The sequence below is a fragment of the Dunckerocampus dactyliophorus genome, chromosome 2, assembly GCF_027744805.1.
Source record: "Dunckerocampus dactyliophorus isolate RoL2022-P2 chromosome 2, RoL_Ddac_1.1, whole genome shotgun sequence".
NCBI lineage: Eukaryota > Metazoa > Chordata > Actinopteri > Syngnathiformes > Syngnathidae > Dunckerocampus > Dunckerocampus dactyliophorus.
In genome coordinates, this window is record NC_072820.1 from 44,670,813 (window position 1) to 44,688,734 (window position 17,922).

The following is a 17,922-nucleotide window of genomic DNA, read 5'->3' on the forward strand; positions in this document are numbered from 1 at the left end:
GTCATGAGGTCAGAATTTAGCCATAAATTATCCGCACCGCTGTATAAGCACAGGGTTCAAAGTTTAAGAAAAAAGTAGCGGCTTATACACCGGAATTCACGGTCATAATAATAACAATGTTGCTGTAGCTGGGTTAATGCATGTCACATTTTATGCAAATGGAGCGTTGTTGGTGCTTTTTGGAGTTTTTTTTTTTCAAAAGGCTTTATAGACGGAGAAAGTGTTTCCCATTACGTGCATTCTTAGCTGGGTCTTCTGAGCTGTTTTGGTATCTTTAGAACACACAGAAAAGAGGAAAACATGCATGTTCATGTCTCACAGAGGAAGTTTGGATGATGGGCAAAATTCCCCAAAAAGGTGTTTTTTCCCTTTAAAATTATGTTCCACATTATTAGGCATGCCACGGGTTTTAAAGATATGGGAAAGATAAAGGATCTCTCTGTTGCCAAAAAGCATCAAATAGTGCTGATTTTATCAGGGTTGTGCCGATGAAGGCGTAATGAGGACTATTTCTGCCAGACAAATTAATGTAAGAGGAGAGGAGCTGCTAAAAGGCATTCCAAGCTGCTGATGTTTCCGGAGTCCCATGGACCTCAAGGAGTAGGATCCTCCAGAGGCTTGCAGTTATGCATAAACCTACTATTTGGCCACCCCTAACCAATACTTACAATCAGAAACGGTTACAGTGGGCCATCAAATACATGAAGATTAATTTTCAAACAATCTTGTTTACTGATGAGGGCCGTGCAACCCTGGATAGTTGGGTAGTGTATGGTTGGTGGATGGCCACCATGTCCCAGCAAGGCTGTGATGTCAGCAAGGAGGTGGCGGAATCATGTTTTGGATTGGAATCTGGTTCCTGAAGGTGTGAAAATGACCTTCATGCATACAATACAATACAATACACCATTGTATGATGCAAAGAATACATCCCTGTCATTGGCTGCTATGGGAATAAAAGGAAAGAAACTCATGGCGGGGCCCCCATTTTCTCCTGACCTCAACCCAATTGAGAACCTATGGAGCATTGTCAAGCAAAAATGTATAAGGGTGGGAGGCAGTTCACAACAAAACAGCAGCTGTGGGAGGCTATTCTGATATCTTGTAAAGAAATTCAAGCAGAAACTCTCCAAAAACTCACAAGTTGAATGGATGCAGCAATTATGAAGGTTATATCAAAGAAAGGGTCTTATGTTAACAGGTAACTTGGCCTGTTAAAATGTTTTTGATTGAAATAGCTTTTGCTTTCAGTAAATGTGACCTCCTAATGCTGCAAATCCAACAAATTACCATTTTTGGTTCTTTACAACTAGTGACGTGTCTGTTGTGCATAAAAATGTGAAACAGTGCATTTTTAGTGCTTTTTATTTTTGTAAAATAAAATAGTTATTATTGGGAGATTTGTTCAATAAAACTTGAATGATGCTCAAACGATTGATGACTTGAAAATTATACTAGTTGTTATTTGAACAGACTAAAGTGGTGTAAAAAAGTGTTTGTCCCTTCCTGATTGCTTATGTTTTTGCATGTTTGTTACACTCAAATGTTTCAGATCATCAAACAAATTTAAATATTAGTCAATGACAACACAACTGAACACAAAATACAGTGTTTAAATGAAATCTTTCATTATTAAGGGAAAAAAAAAACCAAACCTACATGGCCCTGTGTGAAAAAGTGATTGCTCCTAAACCTAATAAGTGGTTGGGCCACCCTTAGCAGCAACAACTACAATCAAGTGTTTGTGATAACTTGCAATGAGTCTCTTACAGCGCTGGGGAGGAATTTTGGCCCACTCATCTTTGCGGAATTGTTGTAATTCAGCCACATTGGAGGGTTTTCCAGCATGAAGTACCTTTTTAAGATCATGCCACATTCTCTTTCAGGATTTTTTGGACAGCAGAATTCATGGTTCCAATTATCACAGCAAGTCTTCCAGGTCCTGAAGCAGCAAAACAGCCTCGGACCATCACACTACCACCACCATATTTTACTGTTGGTAGTATGATCTTTTTTGAAATGCGGCGTTTCTTTTACACCAGATGTAATGGGACACACACCTTCCAAAAAGTTCAACTTTTGACTTGTCAGACCACAGAGTATTTTCCCAAAGGTCTTGGGGATCATCAGGATGGTTTCTGGCAAGTTGATGAACCTTAATGTTCTTTTTGTTCAGCAGTGTTGTTTTGTCTTGGAACTGTCCCCTGTAGGCCGTTTTTGCCCAGTGTCTTTCTTATGGTGGAGTCATGAACACTGACCTTAACTGAGGCAAGTGAGGCCTGCAGTTGTTTGGATGTTGTTGTGGGGTCTTTTGTGACCTCTTGGATGAGTCGTCGCTGCGCTCTTGGGGTCATTTTAGTTGACCAGCCACTCCTGGGAAGGTTCACCACTGTTCCAGGTTTTTGCCATTTGTGGATAATGGCTCTCAATGTGGTTTGCTGGAGTCCTAAAGCTTTACAAATGGCTTTATAACCTTTTCCAGACTGATAGATCTCAATTAATCTCAGTTATGTTTTAAAAGGGGGGCAATCACTTTTTCACACAGGGCCATGTAGGTTTTGATTTTTTTTCTTCCTTCATAATAAAAAGTTTCATTTAAAAACTGCATTTTGTGTTCAGTTGTATTGTCATTGACTAATATTTAAATTTGTTTGATGATCTGAAGCATTTAAGTGTGACAAACATGCAAAAAAATAAGAAATCAGGAAGGAGGCACACTTTTTCACACTGTATACAGGAAATTCATCAAGAAATATGATTTGCTGAATAATTTAGAACGCGGTGTAGATATTGGTTGGTTAGCATGTTGGCCTCACAATCAGGAGATCCGGTTTCGTATCTCTGGTGGAACATCTGTGTGTGGTGTTTGCATGTTCTTCATGTGCGTGCGTGGGTCTTCTCTGGGTACTCCGGCTTCGTCCCACATTCCAAAAATATGCATGCTAGGCTGAGTATTGTTTACCACAAGGGTAGTACTTTCCAACACTGCAAATTTCCGAGGGAGTTGAGGACTGTGACGCTATCGAGGCGAAATATATCTTTCCACCTACACTGAAGTCACATTTTCAAAATCGGAACCATATCGGATTTGTTCCATCATCGTCATATGAGGAAGGGACAAAATAATGTTGCGCTGCATACACTTTGATAGTTTACATTTTATAAAACCAACCTATGTTATTTACTGTATATTTAAAGAATAAGCTGCCTCTATCTGAAGCTTTGTGTTACATGTGAAAAACCGTATTATTAATATTAACTTTTTTTTATCCCAAAATACAGTAATCCCTCGTTTATCACGGTTAATTGGTTCCAGACCCAACCGCAAAAAAGTGAATTTCCGCAAAGTAGGACTCTATCTTTATAAATAGAATATTTTTGTAGTTATGGCATAGAAAACTTGTTTACGATGTTCTAAATACGTTTCTTAACATTATTAGTGCCATCTAGACATGAAATAACACCCCTATAGTAGCCTTTACGTTCATATTACCCTACATACTACATATAATCAGAGAAAATAAGCCATTTAAGACAGTTTACCTCTTCGGGGAGCAGAATTGATGGCGGACAGGAAGTGACGTCGGGGGTTCAGTGTTCAATTTTAGCTTGTTGTGGGCTATGGGTCATTGTGCCTGTTGTGAGATCATTTAAACTTGCAATAAAAGCTGGTGGGTGAGGTTTCACCAAATAATTACCTAGTGACACCTAGTGACCAATGTAGAATACTACGCTCACAAGTTGGTCGTAATGACTTTTACTGTACTGTATTTGTACTTTAGTTCATTTTTATGTTGGTAAATGCTTAATTTGGGCAAAAAATAAGTACAATTTGCTTAAATATGCATATTTTCTGACTAATGACAGGCTGTAGTCAGCCACAAAACAGCGATTATTTATCAATTCATGTTTGAAAAATCATGATAGAGTGTGGGAGCAATGTTCGAACTGCGATGTAGCGAGGGACGCCTGTAATTTCATTTCATTCTCGTAATCTAACTTTTTCCCAGCGTAATTTTTCAGAATTAGTATTAAAAAAAACATCCTTTTTTTCTTTAATATTTCAACTTTATGCTTCTAAAATACTTTCGCTCGTAATATTAGATTTATAATATTAGAAATAGTAAGATTTTCATTGCATGGTATAACTGCTGTTGTACTATGCACATGACAATAAAACTCTCTTGAATCTTGAATATTATGACTTTATTGTTGGAAACTTACAACTTTTTCTTGAAAGATTACCGCTTTTTTTTCAAAATATTCTAACTTAATTCTCGTAAAATGACTGCTCTCTTTTCATTTTTGCTGTTTTTTTTGTTGTTTTTTTTAACTTTGTCTGTTTAATTGTATTTTTAGAATGTGCCAAGGGCTGTTTTTACTTACCCTTCTGCTTACTTTCCTCCTCCTGTTTTTAGGAGTCTATTAGTGACTTCTACTGGTACTACTCTGGGAAAGATGTCATTGATGAACAAGGACAGAGGAACTTCTCAAAGGCAATCAACGTGGCCAAGCAGGTTTTCAACACACTAACAGAGTATATCCAGGTACAACAATCCACAGAGAAATGCATGTAAATTATTCATTGATTCATTTATCCTTATAGCATTCAGTAATCACCACTGCATTTGCGGCTTTTGATTTACACACATTTTGTAATTGACGCTGCATTGTCATTTTTATATAAACTGAAGCAGAATTTAAGAGAGAAGGAAATCAGTGTCCATAGAGAATTATGTCCAGTTGTTAAACTTGTAAGGCAGCTCAAGCTGATCTGTTTGTTGGTTGTGGTAAAACGTCTCATACATATTGATGATGTTACAGGGTCCATGCACTGGCAATCAGCAGAGTTTGGCACACAGTCGACTGTGGGATGCTGTGGTTGGGTTTCTACATGTCTTTGCTCATATGCAGATGAAATTGTCTCAGGTAGGTTTGTTTCAAAAATAGACTTGGTCAATAAATTAATCATGTTAATCAAAATCCTATTTAAAAAAAAATAACAATAATAACTAGTATAATACACTTTTTGTTCACAATATTTTTTTCCATTATATTGCATTACTGCATAATACTCACTCATTTATAGTGGTGGGTGCGTCTATTTTAACCCAAGCTACCAAATGTTTCCTTGCCCTTTAAAGTAAGGTTCCCCAACCACCGGGTTCGGCCCGGTATTGGTCTTCGGGAAGTTTTCAGGTGCTATGATTAAAAAAAAAAAAATCAAAATAACCACATCAATTTTTTTTGTACATGCTAGGGCTGTCAATCGATTACAATATTTAATCATGATTAATTGCATTTTTCCATAGTTAACTTACAATTAATCCCAATTAATCGGAGCTAGAAATACGTTTTTATCTATAGTAAGTAGGGATGTAAATCTCTTTGTGGTAAACGCTTCCATACACATCTGGATACACGAGTTAGACATGATTCAAAAACGATATATCTTAAAAACGGAACAATTCGATACAGTGTTCAAATGATATGATTCGATATAATTCCACGATTACATTTGTCGATGTAGACATTAAACTTGATAAAATAAAGAAGACTATTGTATAAAAGTGTCATTCTTAAAGTATTTTCAAATGTGTAGAGTACATCACAGCCCCAAGCACGCTATAAGGCAGGGGTCCCCAACCACCGGGCCGTGGGAAACATTCAGGTGCAATGAAAAAAACACACAAAAATGACAAATGAAGTAAGTTTTAAATAACTACATTAATTTTTTTGTAAAAGGATACAAATTTTGGAAATATGGGCCATTGTTTTATTAAAAAAAATAATATAAAGTTAGAAATCCCACAATTTATGCATGTTTAATGAGAGCGGCAACTTGTTCTACTTTGTTCCACGTCCTTGAACGCACCATTTAACTTAACGATGCACACATAAGACTACTTTACTGTATTTTTCTGTTTTTTCTTTCACCTCATCTTTGGTCCTAAATGCTGGTACTATGTGGGAATGCATAAATGTAATAAATGCAAGATTTGGTGACCTTATTGAGTGCTAAAGTACATATTTGTTGTTGCACCTCTTTGAAAAAACCAAGTCCTGCAGGCTCGAACTGGCGGATGGTGGCTCTCATTGTTCACTTAGTGCTTTTAATTTGATGTTGTTCCTCTCATAGATTTGCACAATACGTAATAAATAAGATAAATCAGATTGCTATAATCTTCTCTCTGAAAAACAAACTCCAGTCCCGTACTGGTGGGTTGTGGATCTGTATTCATTTTGTGCTTTTAATTTAATGCTGTTACTGTCTTCGCTATAATATTTCTGTTCTCCGGAGATTTGTGGGAACACGTGGCGGTCTGTGGGTCATAAAAGGTTGGGGACCGCTGCTTTAAAGGACTACCCAGTGTCATAGTCAATTATTCATTTCTTTCTCTGGCATTTGACTCATACGCAATTTAAGTATGAATTGCAGTTTACAATCAAGTGACTATTGAAACATAAACATTTGTTAATATTTCTTTCTTTCAGGACTCCAGTCAGATTGAGTTACTGAAGGAACTGATGGATCTTCAGAAAGACATGGTCGTCATGTTGCTTTCTATGCTGGAGGGTAGGTCTTACCTACCTTACCTTATGTTTTCCCAACCAGGGGTAGAACATGTTATTGTTATAATTTACTGTTACAAGTATTAATGCACAAGCCTCAAGCTGATCAAGTAAAAAAGAGAAGGACAATGAAGGGCAGATTCACACAAGGATGATTATGACTTTTTAATATCACGTGGCACTCTCATTCTGGTCAATAAATAGGAATTACAGGCAGAATACCTCCAAAAAACACCAAATAGTAATTATAAAAATACAGAAATATAGAAGCAAGGCAACGAGTCAGATCAGGTGTTGCAGTCATTTTTTTGCCACCAGTTATGCTTGTCCATCCATCTTCTATGCCACTTATCCTCACTAGGGTCACAGGTATGCTGGAGCCTATCCCAGCTGACTTTGGACGAGAGGCGGGGTACACCCTAGACTGGTCGCCAGTCAATCGCAAAGCACATACAGTATAGACAAACAACCATTCACACTCACATTCATACCTATGGACAATTTAGAGTTGCCAATTAACCTAACATGCATGTTTTTGGAATGTGGGAGGAAACCGGAGTACCCGGAGAAAACCCACGCACGCACGGGGAGAACATACAAACTCCACACAGAGATGTCCAACAGAGACTCGAACCCAGAACCTCCCAATCTCCCTCTGTGTGGCCAACATGCTAACCACTAGGCCACCGTGCGGCCAGTTATGTTTGTATTCGGAATTATTGTGCAACACACAGTATGTCGTATGTGCCACAACTTCCTCGACCTTTTAGGTTAAGTTGGCCGTTGAACCCTTTGAGTTTCAAGGGTTCATTGTCGCCACTGACCTTATTTAACAGATGTGACAAATGAATATTAATATCTGTGCTCATTGTGAAATACACTCCTGATCAAAATGTTAAGACCTGTTGAAAAATTGCAAGAATTTGCATTTTACACTGTTGGATCTTAAACGTGTTCTAAGTAGAGGTTCAAAATGCAGAAAGAAGAAATGGGAGTGAGACAAAAAAACATTTCAGTAAGCAATTTGTTACAAACAAGCAATAAAGTGAAACAGCTGATCAAAAGTTTTAGACTACAGACTTTAAAAGCCAAAATCCCGGCAAAAATTTAATTCAATAATGCCATTTTCTGTCACACTGCCATGGTCTCTCTCTTGGCAGCAAAAGCAAAAAAGCTTTCTCTCTTTGAACAGTTGGATTGTTGAGCTACGTAAGCAAGCTCAACAAGGTTGAATGCAGTAAGATAGTCAGACAGAAATTGCTTTAAACATCCTGAGGGTTATGGAGCAAACAAAGTCAAGTGGTAGACCCCAAAAATATCTCCAGCCCTGTGCCACAAGTCATCTGTGACTGAGTTTTTAAAGGGAAAAATGTCTTCAAATGGTATATGGTCTCCAACGTTTGGTCAGCTACTGAACAGCCTACTTCACTTTAATGCTTGTTTGCAATAAATTGCTTACTCCCAAAAACTTTGTGCCACTCCCAGCTCTACTTAGAACCTCCTTAAGATCCAAGGGTGCAAAATGAAAATTGCTGGAATTTTTCAACTGGTCTTAAAATTTCCATCAGGATAATTACAACGCTGTTGGAGTGCACACAGTTTCTTGGACTTTGATGCAGTTAATACTTAGACATTGCTCATAAAGATGGTTTCTAAAGAAACGTGTCCAATGTGCTTTTGCATGCATATTGCAAACAAATTTCTTTCAAGTGCTGTTTATGTTGACAGGGAATGTGGTTAATGGGACCATTGGAAAACAGATGGTTGACATGCTTGTGGAATCATCAAACAATGTGGAGATGATTTTGAAGTTCTTTGATATGTTCCTCAAATTGAAAGACCTCACCTCCTCAGATGCCTTTAAAGAGTACGACCCTGATGGGAAAGGCAAGTCTGGTCACTATTTTCATAAAATGAATGTTAAGTATTACTAATTTTAATTGATTAATAAATGCAATATTAGGCGTCATCTCTAAGAGAGACTTTCAAAAGGCAATGGAGAGCCACAAGCATTACACAAAGTCTGAGACCGACTTTCTTCTCTGCTGTGCTGAGACTGATGAAAATGAACTCCTTGACTATGAGGAATTCGTGGAGCGCTTTCATGAACCAGCTAAGGTAAATTATACAAATATACATACTGTAATATGAATGATACTCTATACAGGTGGTCCTCTGGTTACGAACAAGTTCCGTTCCTAGACCGTGTTGCTATATTTATTGTTTATTAGTCAGCTACATGTGTACTGTGTATGTGTGTAAGTCATCTGTAAGACTTTACTATTTAATTATTTTTGAATGATCTGTGTGAAGTTGGTGATTCATGCAAACATCCAGTGATGGCAAACATGGAAATAATCTGTCAGCCTTGTTTACTGTAGTTTTATCAAAAGCACCACGTTCAGTACTACGAGCAAAGTTTTCCAACTGACTTTGTATCACCAGCCAAATTAGCAGCAAGCAGATGGAAAAACAAAAAAAACACCGGCAGTGGCCAACACAACACGAGGCGTTTACAGTGCTGTCTTGTCAAATGCACTGCGCACGTAACAAAACAAGTTTAGCAAGTAACTTTGGATATGAGCTGAGCTGAGGAAAACCTAATTTAAAAAAACATCCAGAGTGGAGGCAGTGACCAACGCAACACAAGCCGTTTTCAACTCTGCCTTGTCAAATACACCACGTACATAACAAAACAGGTCTACCAAAAAGCTCTAAATATCACACAAAACGAAATAGAGCGAAATAGAGAACGTGAGCTGGAGTCGAGCCAAGCAAGCAGAGAGTCACTGTCTGTATTGTGTCTGTGTGTATGACGCCATAGTGGTCCCTCTCTCTGGCTGTAGCGAGTCTGTCTAGGGAGGGGCGGTTGCTGTGTGTGACTGGCCAATCACAGAGCGTGAAGAGGGAATACATAAGTAGTTACCCAATGAGGATTTTCCTTCATCACGATTACGGGTAATGATGAGCTATACTCGTTTCATGCTCGTACTCTGCAAAAATGCATTATCCGTAACGGATACTTGTTTAAACCGAGTATCCAGCTCATCCCTACTAGCAACCTTTCCATCTCAATAATAAGCCCACTGCACTGTTTAGTTTTTACTGTTGCTTTCGTAGGAGCAGATCCTATAACATGCTCAAGGATCGTTATCCTTAATGATGGTCGTGATAGTCGGTTAAGATGGCCGATATTGTGGGTGTTTCTGCTCTCTTGGGAGCTTTTTATGATGTCCATTTTCACTTCCTTGGTGATGGCTTTTCTTTTCCTTAGTGAATTACCACCAGAAGAGCCTGCCGTATGTTTGGGAGACATAATGATGTGCAAAAAGTTAATACGTTTTTGTTGTTGCTGCGAATGTGTTACACACTGTATTTATCCGTGGCACGTGAGACAAGGCATGAAAATGTGGTTGCGGTATGAATAATTTTGGTCGATACATTGTAGGCATTAATGTCATCAGTCATCTCACTCCACTTGACACAGACTATGTTAAGTGTAAGAAAGGTTGAATAAAATCAGCTGAGGAAAAAGCAAAACTAAACTACACTGTGACCCAAAAGGATATTGGCTTCAATGTGGCGGTTTTGCTGACCAACTTATCGGAGCACATGCCTCACGACACCCGGCTGCAGACCTTCCTGGAGTTGGCAGAGAGTGTTCTTAACTACTTCCAGCCCTACCTGGGTCGGATTGAGATCATGGGCAGTGCCAAGCGGATAGAGAGAGTCTACTTTGAGATCAGTGAATCCAGTCGAACACAGTGGGAGAAACCTCAGGTAATGTTAAAAACTTTTTTTTTAATTATTTAAAATTATATATATTTTTTTTAATTACTAAATATTATTTTACATTTTTTTGCAAAGACATACAGGTATTTCTTGATTGATTGACCGGATAAGGTTACATTTTCCTTTCCAACGCCTCTTTAGGTTAAAGAATCCAAGCGCCAGTTCATCTTTGACGTGGTGAATGAAGGAGGCGAGAAGGAAAAGATGGAGTTGTTCGTGAATTTCTGTGAGGACACCATCTTCGAAATGCAACTGGCTGCTCAGATGTCAGACATTGGCGAGCGCTTTGCAGCAAAAGAAGATAGTGAGCAAGATAATCCAAATGTGGAAAATGCTGAAATGGGCTTCTTCTCGGTTACCACGATCCACATGGCACTGATAGCTCTGCAGGGCAATGTCATGCTGCTGATCAAGGTGCGCAAAAGTATTCTGTTTTACTTGTTGGAGAAGTCAAAAACACTGCAATACTCAGTGGTCATCTCTAACCAGAAGGTTGTGGGTTCTACACCTGTGGCCATGTAGATTTGTATTTTGAGCAGGCTACTGAACCTTGATAATAAATCAATAAATACATAAATAAATTAATAAATTAATCATACAATTCATAGAATACAAAGGCCTGGGCTCAGACACAGTTCCGGTCAGAATTTTACCTCGCCATGATTTTGAAAAACAAGGAATGGGTGCACCATTTTTAAATTGTTTTCGATTTTTGCTCATTTTGACATGGTCTGAATTATAGATACATGCTTAAAGAAAATAGCTGGTGCTGAAAGTTCCAGAGCCCTATTAACTTGTCATTAGTGGTCATGATAGTCTGCAGCTGATTGTGTCTCTTCAACAGCAGTCATTTGATCAACCAATACTCAGAACAGTGGCAAAGTCCAAGGGAATCATTGAGAAGAAGTGTACACGTTGCGAAAGTCACATTTCCATTTTTTCTCTCAGGTGCTGTCCATGAAGAGTTTGAGGAAGCAGATGAAGAAGATAAAGAGCATGACAGCGAAAGACATGGTGACTACCTTGCTTTCATTCTACTGGTCAGCGTTGCAAGGCCTCCTCTACATAGCGTATAGTGTGGTTCGAGGATTTTGCAGAATTATCTGCAATAGCATCTTAGGAGCCAACCTGGTTGATGCGGCCAATACTATAAAGGTACCCAATTGACATAACGTAAAGCAACCTATACGTACATTGTTAACAAATTCACATAAAAAACCTTTAACTAAAATGCTCCTTTCCCAGGTGTCTGAGCCTCTGGTAAACATGCCTGACTCTACTCAGGACGAAGTCAGGGCAGACGGGGAGGACAAAGACAAGAAATCATTTGACAGGAGCTCAGTGAAGGAGGACCTGGCAGAGTTGGCTATCAACACCAGTGACACCGAGCTGCTTTCCGACATTTTTGGCCTGGACTTACGGAGAGAAGGAGGGCAATACAAAATTACTCCGCACAACCCCTATGCCAGTCTGACTGAACTTCTTAACTCTCCACTTCCTTCGGCACCCTCCTCAGCTGCCTCAACAGCACCCCCCCCTGGGCTCAGACACAGGCATCAGGTAGAGAACAGTATGACTGTACATTGCTTCTCTTTTGACACCTAACGTCTGGGTCATTTGACAGTGTGAGTGCAGGAAGGCAAGGCATTATTACACAATCCAGTTATAAATAATGACAGCTAACTTGTACAATAGAAAGAACAACTGGAAATAAAGTTGTGCTGGCTCAGTCATGGTCACAAAAGGGAGCACATCAGACATGTTGTATCATTAATAGGATCATTCCTCCCACCAGTTCTTAAGGATGTTTGAGATAAACAGAAACCACGTGTCTAAAGCAGTTTTACACTTGCATGCATTTGACCTCCGTCCTCCGTATGTATGGCACACCTGAAAAGCGTGAAGACTAGTTTGCGTTGCACTGTTTACGTTCTGTCTATGCAATTAAGCACGCAATTCGTGATCGAATATGGTGCGCATTGGCACGAAATGACTACGCTCCCGCACAACTTACTTATACCTTGTCAAGTACTGTTTACAACAATACACAATGCACAACAATAGTACATACCCATGGGTATGCATTGTCACCACCATTTCTCGCATCCATGAAGCAGTCCTTTATTTGTTCCCACTGTGTCCCCATAATGCCAAGCATCACGCCTACCTTCATTAATTCATCTATTTGCAAGGGAACTACTAGATGTTGAACTCCAAAGAAGCTGTTTCTTCTATTTGGCATTGTGGCAATTTTCTTACAGTCTGGTCACAATTCCCGTGCGGCAAATTCAAATACTTTTCATTTCTCTGTCTTGACATTTTGTTCACGATTGGATAGAATAATCTAAACTCCAATGTGAAATGTTGCTAAAGCAAAGAAAACCAAGAAACAAATACCGTTAATTCCGGAGTAAACGTTGAACCCTGCAGCTTATACAGCTGTGTGGCTAATTTATAACCTTGTGACATCACCTTTACTTCAGAACGACGACTAATTGTTTAAATACTGTGCCGCTCGCGAGTCAGTCAAGAGCTCTTTCTTTGGCAGGAGCCAATCACGAACCATCAGTGCACTCACAACAAGCTTGCCAACACATTGGAAGTCAGTGGACGTCATTATATACAGTATAACAGTATAACGGTCTGAGCAACGCATTCATTGGGGCGCTGCAATGACATCAGCTTCCTTCTGGGCTTTGTGTTCCGGGTCCTCTGGCTTCTTCTGGTGGACAGAAGCAGCACTGCAGCACCTGAGGTCAGTATATATAACAGTATACATAACAGTCTGACTCACGGTGTCATCTTTCAAAGAACACTTCAGCACTAAATTCATCACACAGCAACTTAATAGTCAAAAGGGATATATACAGTATATACAAATATACAAACAACTTTTTAAACTTTTCCCAACTTTTCCATTGCGTCATTGCGAAATGCATTGTTGTGATTTTTTCATATTAAACTCGTATTGATACATGTTTCAATATTTCCGAGGTATAACGTTTGAGTGTCAGTTGTTGTGTTTAATGTTGTTTGTAAGATGAAACTGAGTCACGCTGTTATATTGAGTAATGACCTCCTACAATTTCCAATGGCTTAACAAGCTTGTTGTGAGTTTTTTCATAGCTCATGATTGTCTCCTGTCAAGTAAAGAGCTGACTGGTCCTCACGCAGTCGTGCGTGCCACAATATGCCACTTTATGATATGGACACGTGTGGCTCATACACCGGTGCGGCTTATATAAGAACAAATCTGGTTTGTCTTCTGAATTTAGTGGGAGCAGCTTATACACGGGAATTTACACTATTCTGTGATGCAGGAATGCAGGTGCTATTGGTTGAGGTGTGGAATTAGGGTCAGTTCTGTTCATTTTTACATATGCCAAGTCTCAAAGCTTATTTCTTGTCTTTTCTTAGAAGCAGAAGGGACCAACCCCAGAAACTGCATGTGAACCAGACAAAATGTAAGTATAAGCATATTTTATATTCTGAGAATGTAATTTTGCTTCACAAGTTTGGAATTGCAATGAAATTTTATTAACTGAACATGTTGTTAGGTTGCCCATACATTTCTTCATACTGGATCCCTGCAAGCATAGTTAAGCTTTGTTTGCATACCGTGTGAAGACATCATGAAAATCCAATTTGGAAAATGTGAGCGCATCATGACTATGTTTTGCAATTTTACTCTTACCTGTGATTTCAGGGGTGAACATGGAGATAAACAAGAGAAAAATGAAAAGATAAAGACAAAGGTGAAAAGGCGTAAGTTCGCAAAAGATGAACCTGACATGCAGGAGTCGGCGGTATTGAAGAAGATCATTGCCTACCAGAGGAAACTGCTGGTAAATGGAGCACTTCCTCTTTTTTTCAGTTTTTGGTAACACTTTTGGGGTCATTTGTAACTGTTTTTCCATGTGTTTCTGTCTTCCCACAGAATTATTTTGCCAGGAACTTCTACAACATGAGGATGTTGGCTCTATTTGTTGCATTTGCCATAAACTTCATTCTCCTATTCTATAAGGTGGTATAATAATTAAGTGAAAAAGTACTATATACTGACAAATTGTTCCATTTAGGTTTCTACATCCTCAGCATCAGTAGCTGAGGAAAAGAAAGTGATGCACTCCAGCAGCCAACCAGACAACAGCATTCAATGGGAACCATTAGGTGGTGAGCCTACGCCAGAGACAAAAGATGAGGTCATGGATGACCCCAGAGAGCTCCTGAAGTCCGTTATGGTGCGCTTTGTTCTGGAGGAAGGCAGTGGATACATGGAGCCCATGCTGCGGATCCTGGCTATCCTTCATACTGTCATCTCCTTCTTCTGCATCATTGGATATTACTGTCTCAAGGTATGCCCTTGACTTTTGTTGCTGAGCACAGCACAAAAATGTAATTGGTGAAGTTATCAACAAACAGCCATATTTGTTCTGTTAGTTTATTAACATCATTTCACACATACCACTGATCACTTGAAAAAGATAAGACAAAAAACTGTTGGGTAATGCAGGTTCCATTGGTAATCTTCAAGCGTGAGAAGGAAATTGCCAGGAAGTTGGAGTTTGATGGCCTTTACATTACTGAGCAGCCTTCTGAGGATGACATCAAAGGGCAGTGGGACAGACTTGTTATCAACACACAGTAAGTCCAACCCGAATCTTTGATTATGAGGCCAACATGCTGCACCATGCTTCTGGAAATTACGATCGACAACCCATTCATTTCAAGAAATGCTGCAAATGTTAGACAGGCAGGATGAATTACCTGTGAGAAAATACATGTAGGATCGACAACGTGTAATGTTAATGTTTCACCATTCATGTAGTTTTGTGGTCATTTTTACATCAATACTACAACAGGTTTTTCAGATTATGTGATGTCTTTCATTATTGAATTATTTGCCTTCTAATTTGCAGATCTTTCCCAAACAACTACTGGGATAAGTTTGTAAAGCGAAAAGTAGGTGTCACCTACAGTGCAATTAGATTTTTTTTTAAGGCAGTTTGAAATGTTTCAATATCATTTTTATCCGCTCTTCCTCAGGTGATGGATAAATATGGGGAATTTTATGGACATGACCGGATCAGCGAGCTGCTGGGATTGGACAAGGCTGCTTTGGACTTCAGTGATGCCTATAAAAAAAGAAAGCCCAGGAGAGACAGCTCACTGGCTGCTGTGTGAGTAGACTGCAAGTGTGTGTAAGAGTGTGTACTGCACGTTTCACCTACATGTGGCGCTGTAAACACAGAAATAAAACCAGGTCACACCAGGTCGCTCAAACGAAATGCATTATGGGGAAACTTTTTTTTTTACATGCATTGGTACATGTTTGTATATGTCTGAGGTGTAGCTTTTGAGTGTTAAATTGCTGTGTGATGAGCTTAATGTTGTTTGTAAAATGACAGTGAGTCAGACTGTGATATTGACTAATGACCTCCTGCAATTTACAATGGGTTGACAAGCTCGTTGTGAGTTTTTTCATAGCTCATGATTGGCTCTCCTAAAATAAAGAGCTGCCTGGTCGTCACGGACGCACATACGCCACAATGTGCCGTTTTATCATGTGGACACTTGCGGTTATACACCAGTGCGGCTTATATATGTAGATATCTGTTTTTTCCTCTAAATTTAGTGGGTGCAACTTATACACCCGTGCGGCTTATACACCGGAATGTATGGTATATTTAAAAAAGAACAAGTCAGTTGATATAGGTGGTGTATTCTTCAACTCAACTATCATGAGACTCCACTAGGTGGACATGTTGGAATCTGCAAAACCAGTAAACAGCTCTATGAGGTAGGCTATTGGCCTACAATGTGGTTTGGTTTTGGTTTGGTTTGGTTTAATTTATTTCGAACACGCATATGTCCGAAAAGGAGTAGGAAGAAGCAGAGCTTATTTAATCCTACCCCCTCTTTGTAGCACATCAATTGCTAATACATGTGTGTACATACAAACACGTGCATACATATATATACACGTACATCTGCACCTACACCAGTACGCACATTTTTACATATACAGTATACAGGTACACAAATGATAATTTTTTTTTTTTTTTTTTCCCTTTCTCCATTTTTTTCTCCTTCTCCTTCCCTTTTCCCTTTCTATTTATCCTGTCCTTTCTCTCCTGTTGATATCCACATCGTCTTTAGTGTTGCACTGCTAGTGACGCTGGGTTTGTATACAAGAGTTCCTTTTATTAATTATGTCGAGGTTATTGCTGTGGAATGTAGTCCTTCTCTGTCTTGTAGGGTGTTTCCTCATAGTGATATGATCTTTAATATGCATCCAGATCACTGATATCTTGGACAACAAGCACTCTTGCGACTCCTGGACTTCCTTTTAGTTTGATGTAGATTTTCCCGTTAGTGCTCCAAGTGTTTTGAATCTTTCCTTGCTTCCTCAGGTCTCGTGCTTTCCTGGCGATGTCGGAATTGCGTTTTGTGAGATGTTCATTCATGTAGACGTTGGTGCCTCTTAGCTTCTTTCCCTGTTTCAGCAGTGCAGCTTTGAATTCTCTGTTGGTGAACTTAATGATGACAGGTGTGGTGTTGTTTCTGCCATGGAGTGGGACGCAAGTGTCAATACTGTTGACATCGACATCCACCTCCTTCGAGTGTAGGAAGTTAGCAATCTGCTGCTTTATTGAAGGAACATCTCTTGACTTGGGTGTGATTTGGAGCCCTGTGAGGACCACATCATTCATTCGTGCCATCTGATCCATCTCGTCAATGTAGTTTTTAATTTGCTCCTTGATATTCTCCTTTGCTTCTTTCTCTTCCTCAAGGGTGGTGCGAAAGGCAGCATTATCCTTCAATAGTGCCTTGATGTCATCCTGTAGAATGTTGATATCATTGCATAATGCTGTATTTTCTTCCCTGGCGTCTTTAGCGTCCTTAGGATCAGTACATGAGGTGGCTTCCATATGGTTTATAGCCTCCTTGAGAACAGTGCGCAAGGCAGCGTTATCTTCCAATAATGCCCTGATATCATCCTGCAGAACCCTAACATCCTTGCAAAATGCTGTTTTTTCTTTACGGTTTATCGCTTCCAGAAGAGCAGAGCGCAAGGCAGCATTGTCATTCAACAGTACCTTAATGTCATCCTGCAGAGCCTTGATATCTTCCATAGGGTATTTAACCTCCTTAAGAGCAGCACCCAGGTCTGCATTTTCATCTTGCAACTTCTTGACCTCTTTTCTTAGTTTTTTGATATACTTGTTCTGTGCTCTATTTTCTTCCATAATGTTTGTGATTGACTTACTCTGTACTCTATTTTCTGCCATAATGTTTGTGATACCATTCCTTATCACTGCATTTGAAGCTGAATGTTTCGCTGCCATTGAATGCAGTTTCTCAATTGCTTGCATTATTTGTGGTAGAGTGATCTCTCTACCCTCGAGGAACTCCTTGGTAGCCTTCTTAAACTCCAGGTATCCTGGAAAAAGGGCTTCCATTTTTATGTCCGCGTCAGGGCCTGAATCATTTTCCTCTTCGAGTTCAGAGCCAGTATCATTTTCCTTTGTGTTTGACATTGTTGCTAAGCAATCT

At 39.4% G+C, this 17,922-nt stretch overlaps 1 protein-coding gene across 17 annotated transcripts in view; it reads left to right on the forward strand.

Annotated features, from left to right (window-relative positions):
• The window catches only part of ryr2a (ryanodine receptor 2a (cardiac)), a 175,526-nt gene that overhangs the window by 143,973 nt on the left and 13,631 nt on the right, over nucleotides 1-17,922 (forward strand). For all 17 annotated transcript variants that reach the window (XM_054759480.1, XM_054759448.1, XM_054759466.1 and 14 more), the window contains 16 exons: nucleotides 4,419-4,547; nucleotides 4,825-4,929; nucleotides 6,496-6,577; nucleotides 8,302-8,460; nucleotides 8,537-8,691; nucleotides 10,138-10,353; nucleotides 10,507-10,779; nucleotides 11,314-11,520; nucleotides 11,611-11,925; nucleotides 13,783-13,829; nucleotides 14,072-14,210; nucleotides 14,303-14,389; nucleotides 14,445-14,720; nucleotides 14,879-15,009; nucleotides 15,285-15,327; nucleotides 15,412-15,545. In XM_054759480.1, the coding sequence (XP_054615455.1) occupies nucleotides 4,419-4,547; nucleotides 4,825-4,929; nucleotides 6,496-6,577; nucleotides 8,302-8,460; nucleotides 8,537-8,691; nucleotides 10,138-10,353; nucleotides 10,507-10,779; nucleotides 11,314-11,520; nucleotides 11,611-11,925; nucleotides 13,783-13,829; nucleotides 14,072-14,210; nucleotides 14,303-14,389; nucleotides 14,445-14,720; nucleotides 14,879-15,009; nucleotides 15,285-15,327; nucleotides 15,412-15,545 (2,498 nt within the window). The remainder of the gene's footprint in view (nucleotides 1-4,418; nucleotides 4,548-4,824; nucleotides 4,930-6,495; nucleotides 6,578-8,301; nucleotides 8,461-8,536; nucleotides 8,692-10,137; nucleotides 10,354-10,506; nucleotides 10,780-11,313; nucleotides 11,521-11,610; nucleotides 11,926-13,782; nucleotides 13,830-14,071; nucleotides 14,211-14,302; nucleotides 14,390-14,444; nucleotides 14,721-14,878; nucleotides 15,010-15,284; nucleotides 15,328-15,411; nucleotides 15,546-17,922) is intronic.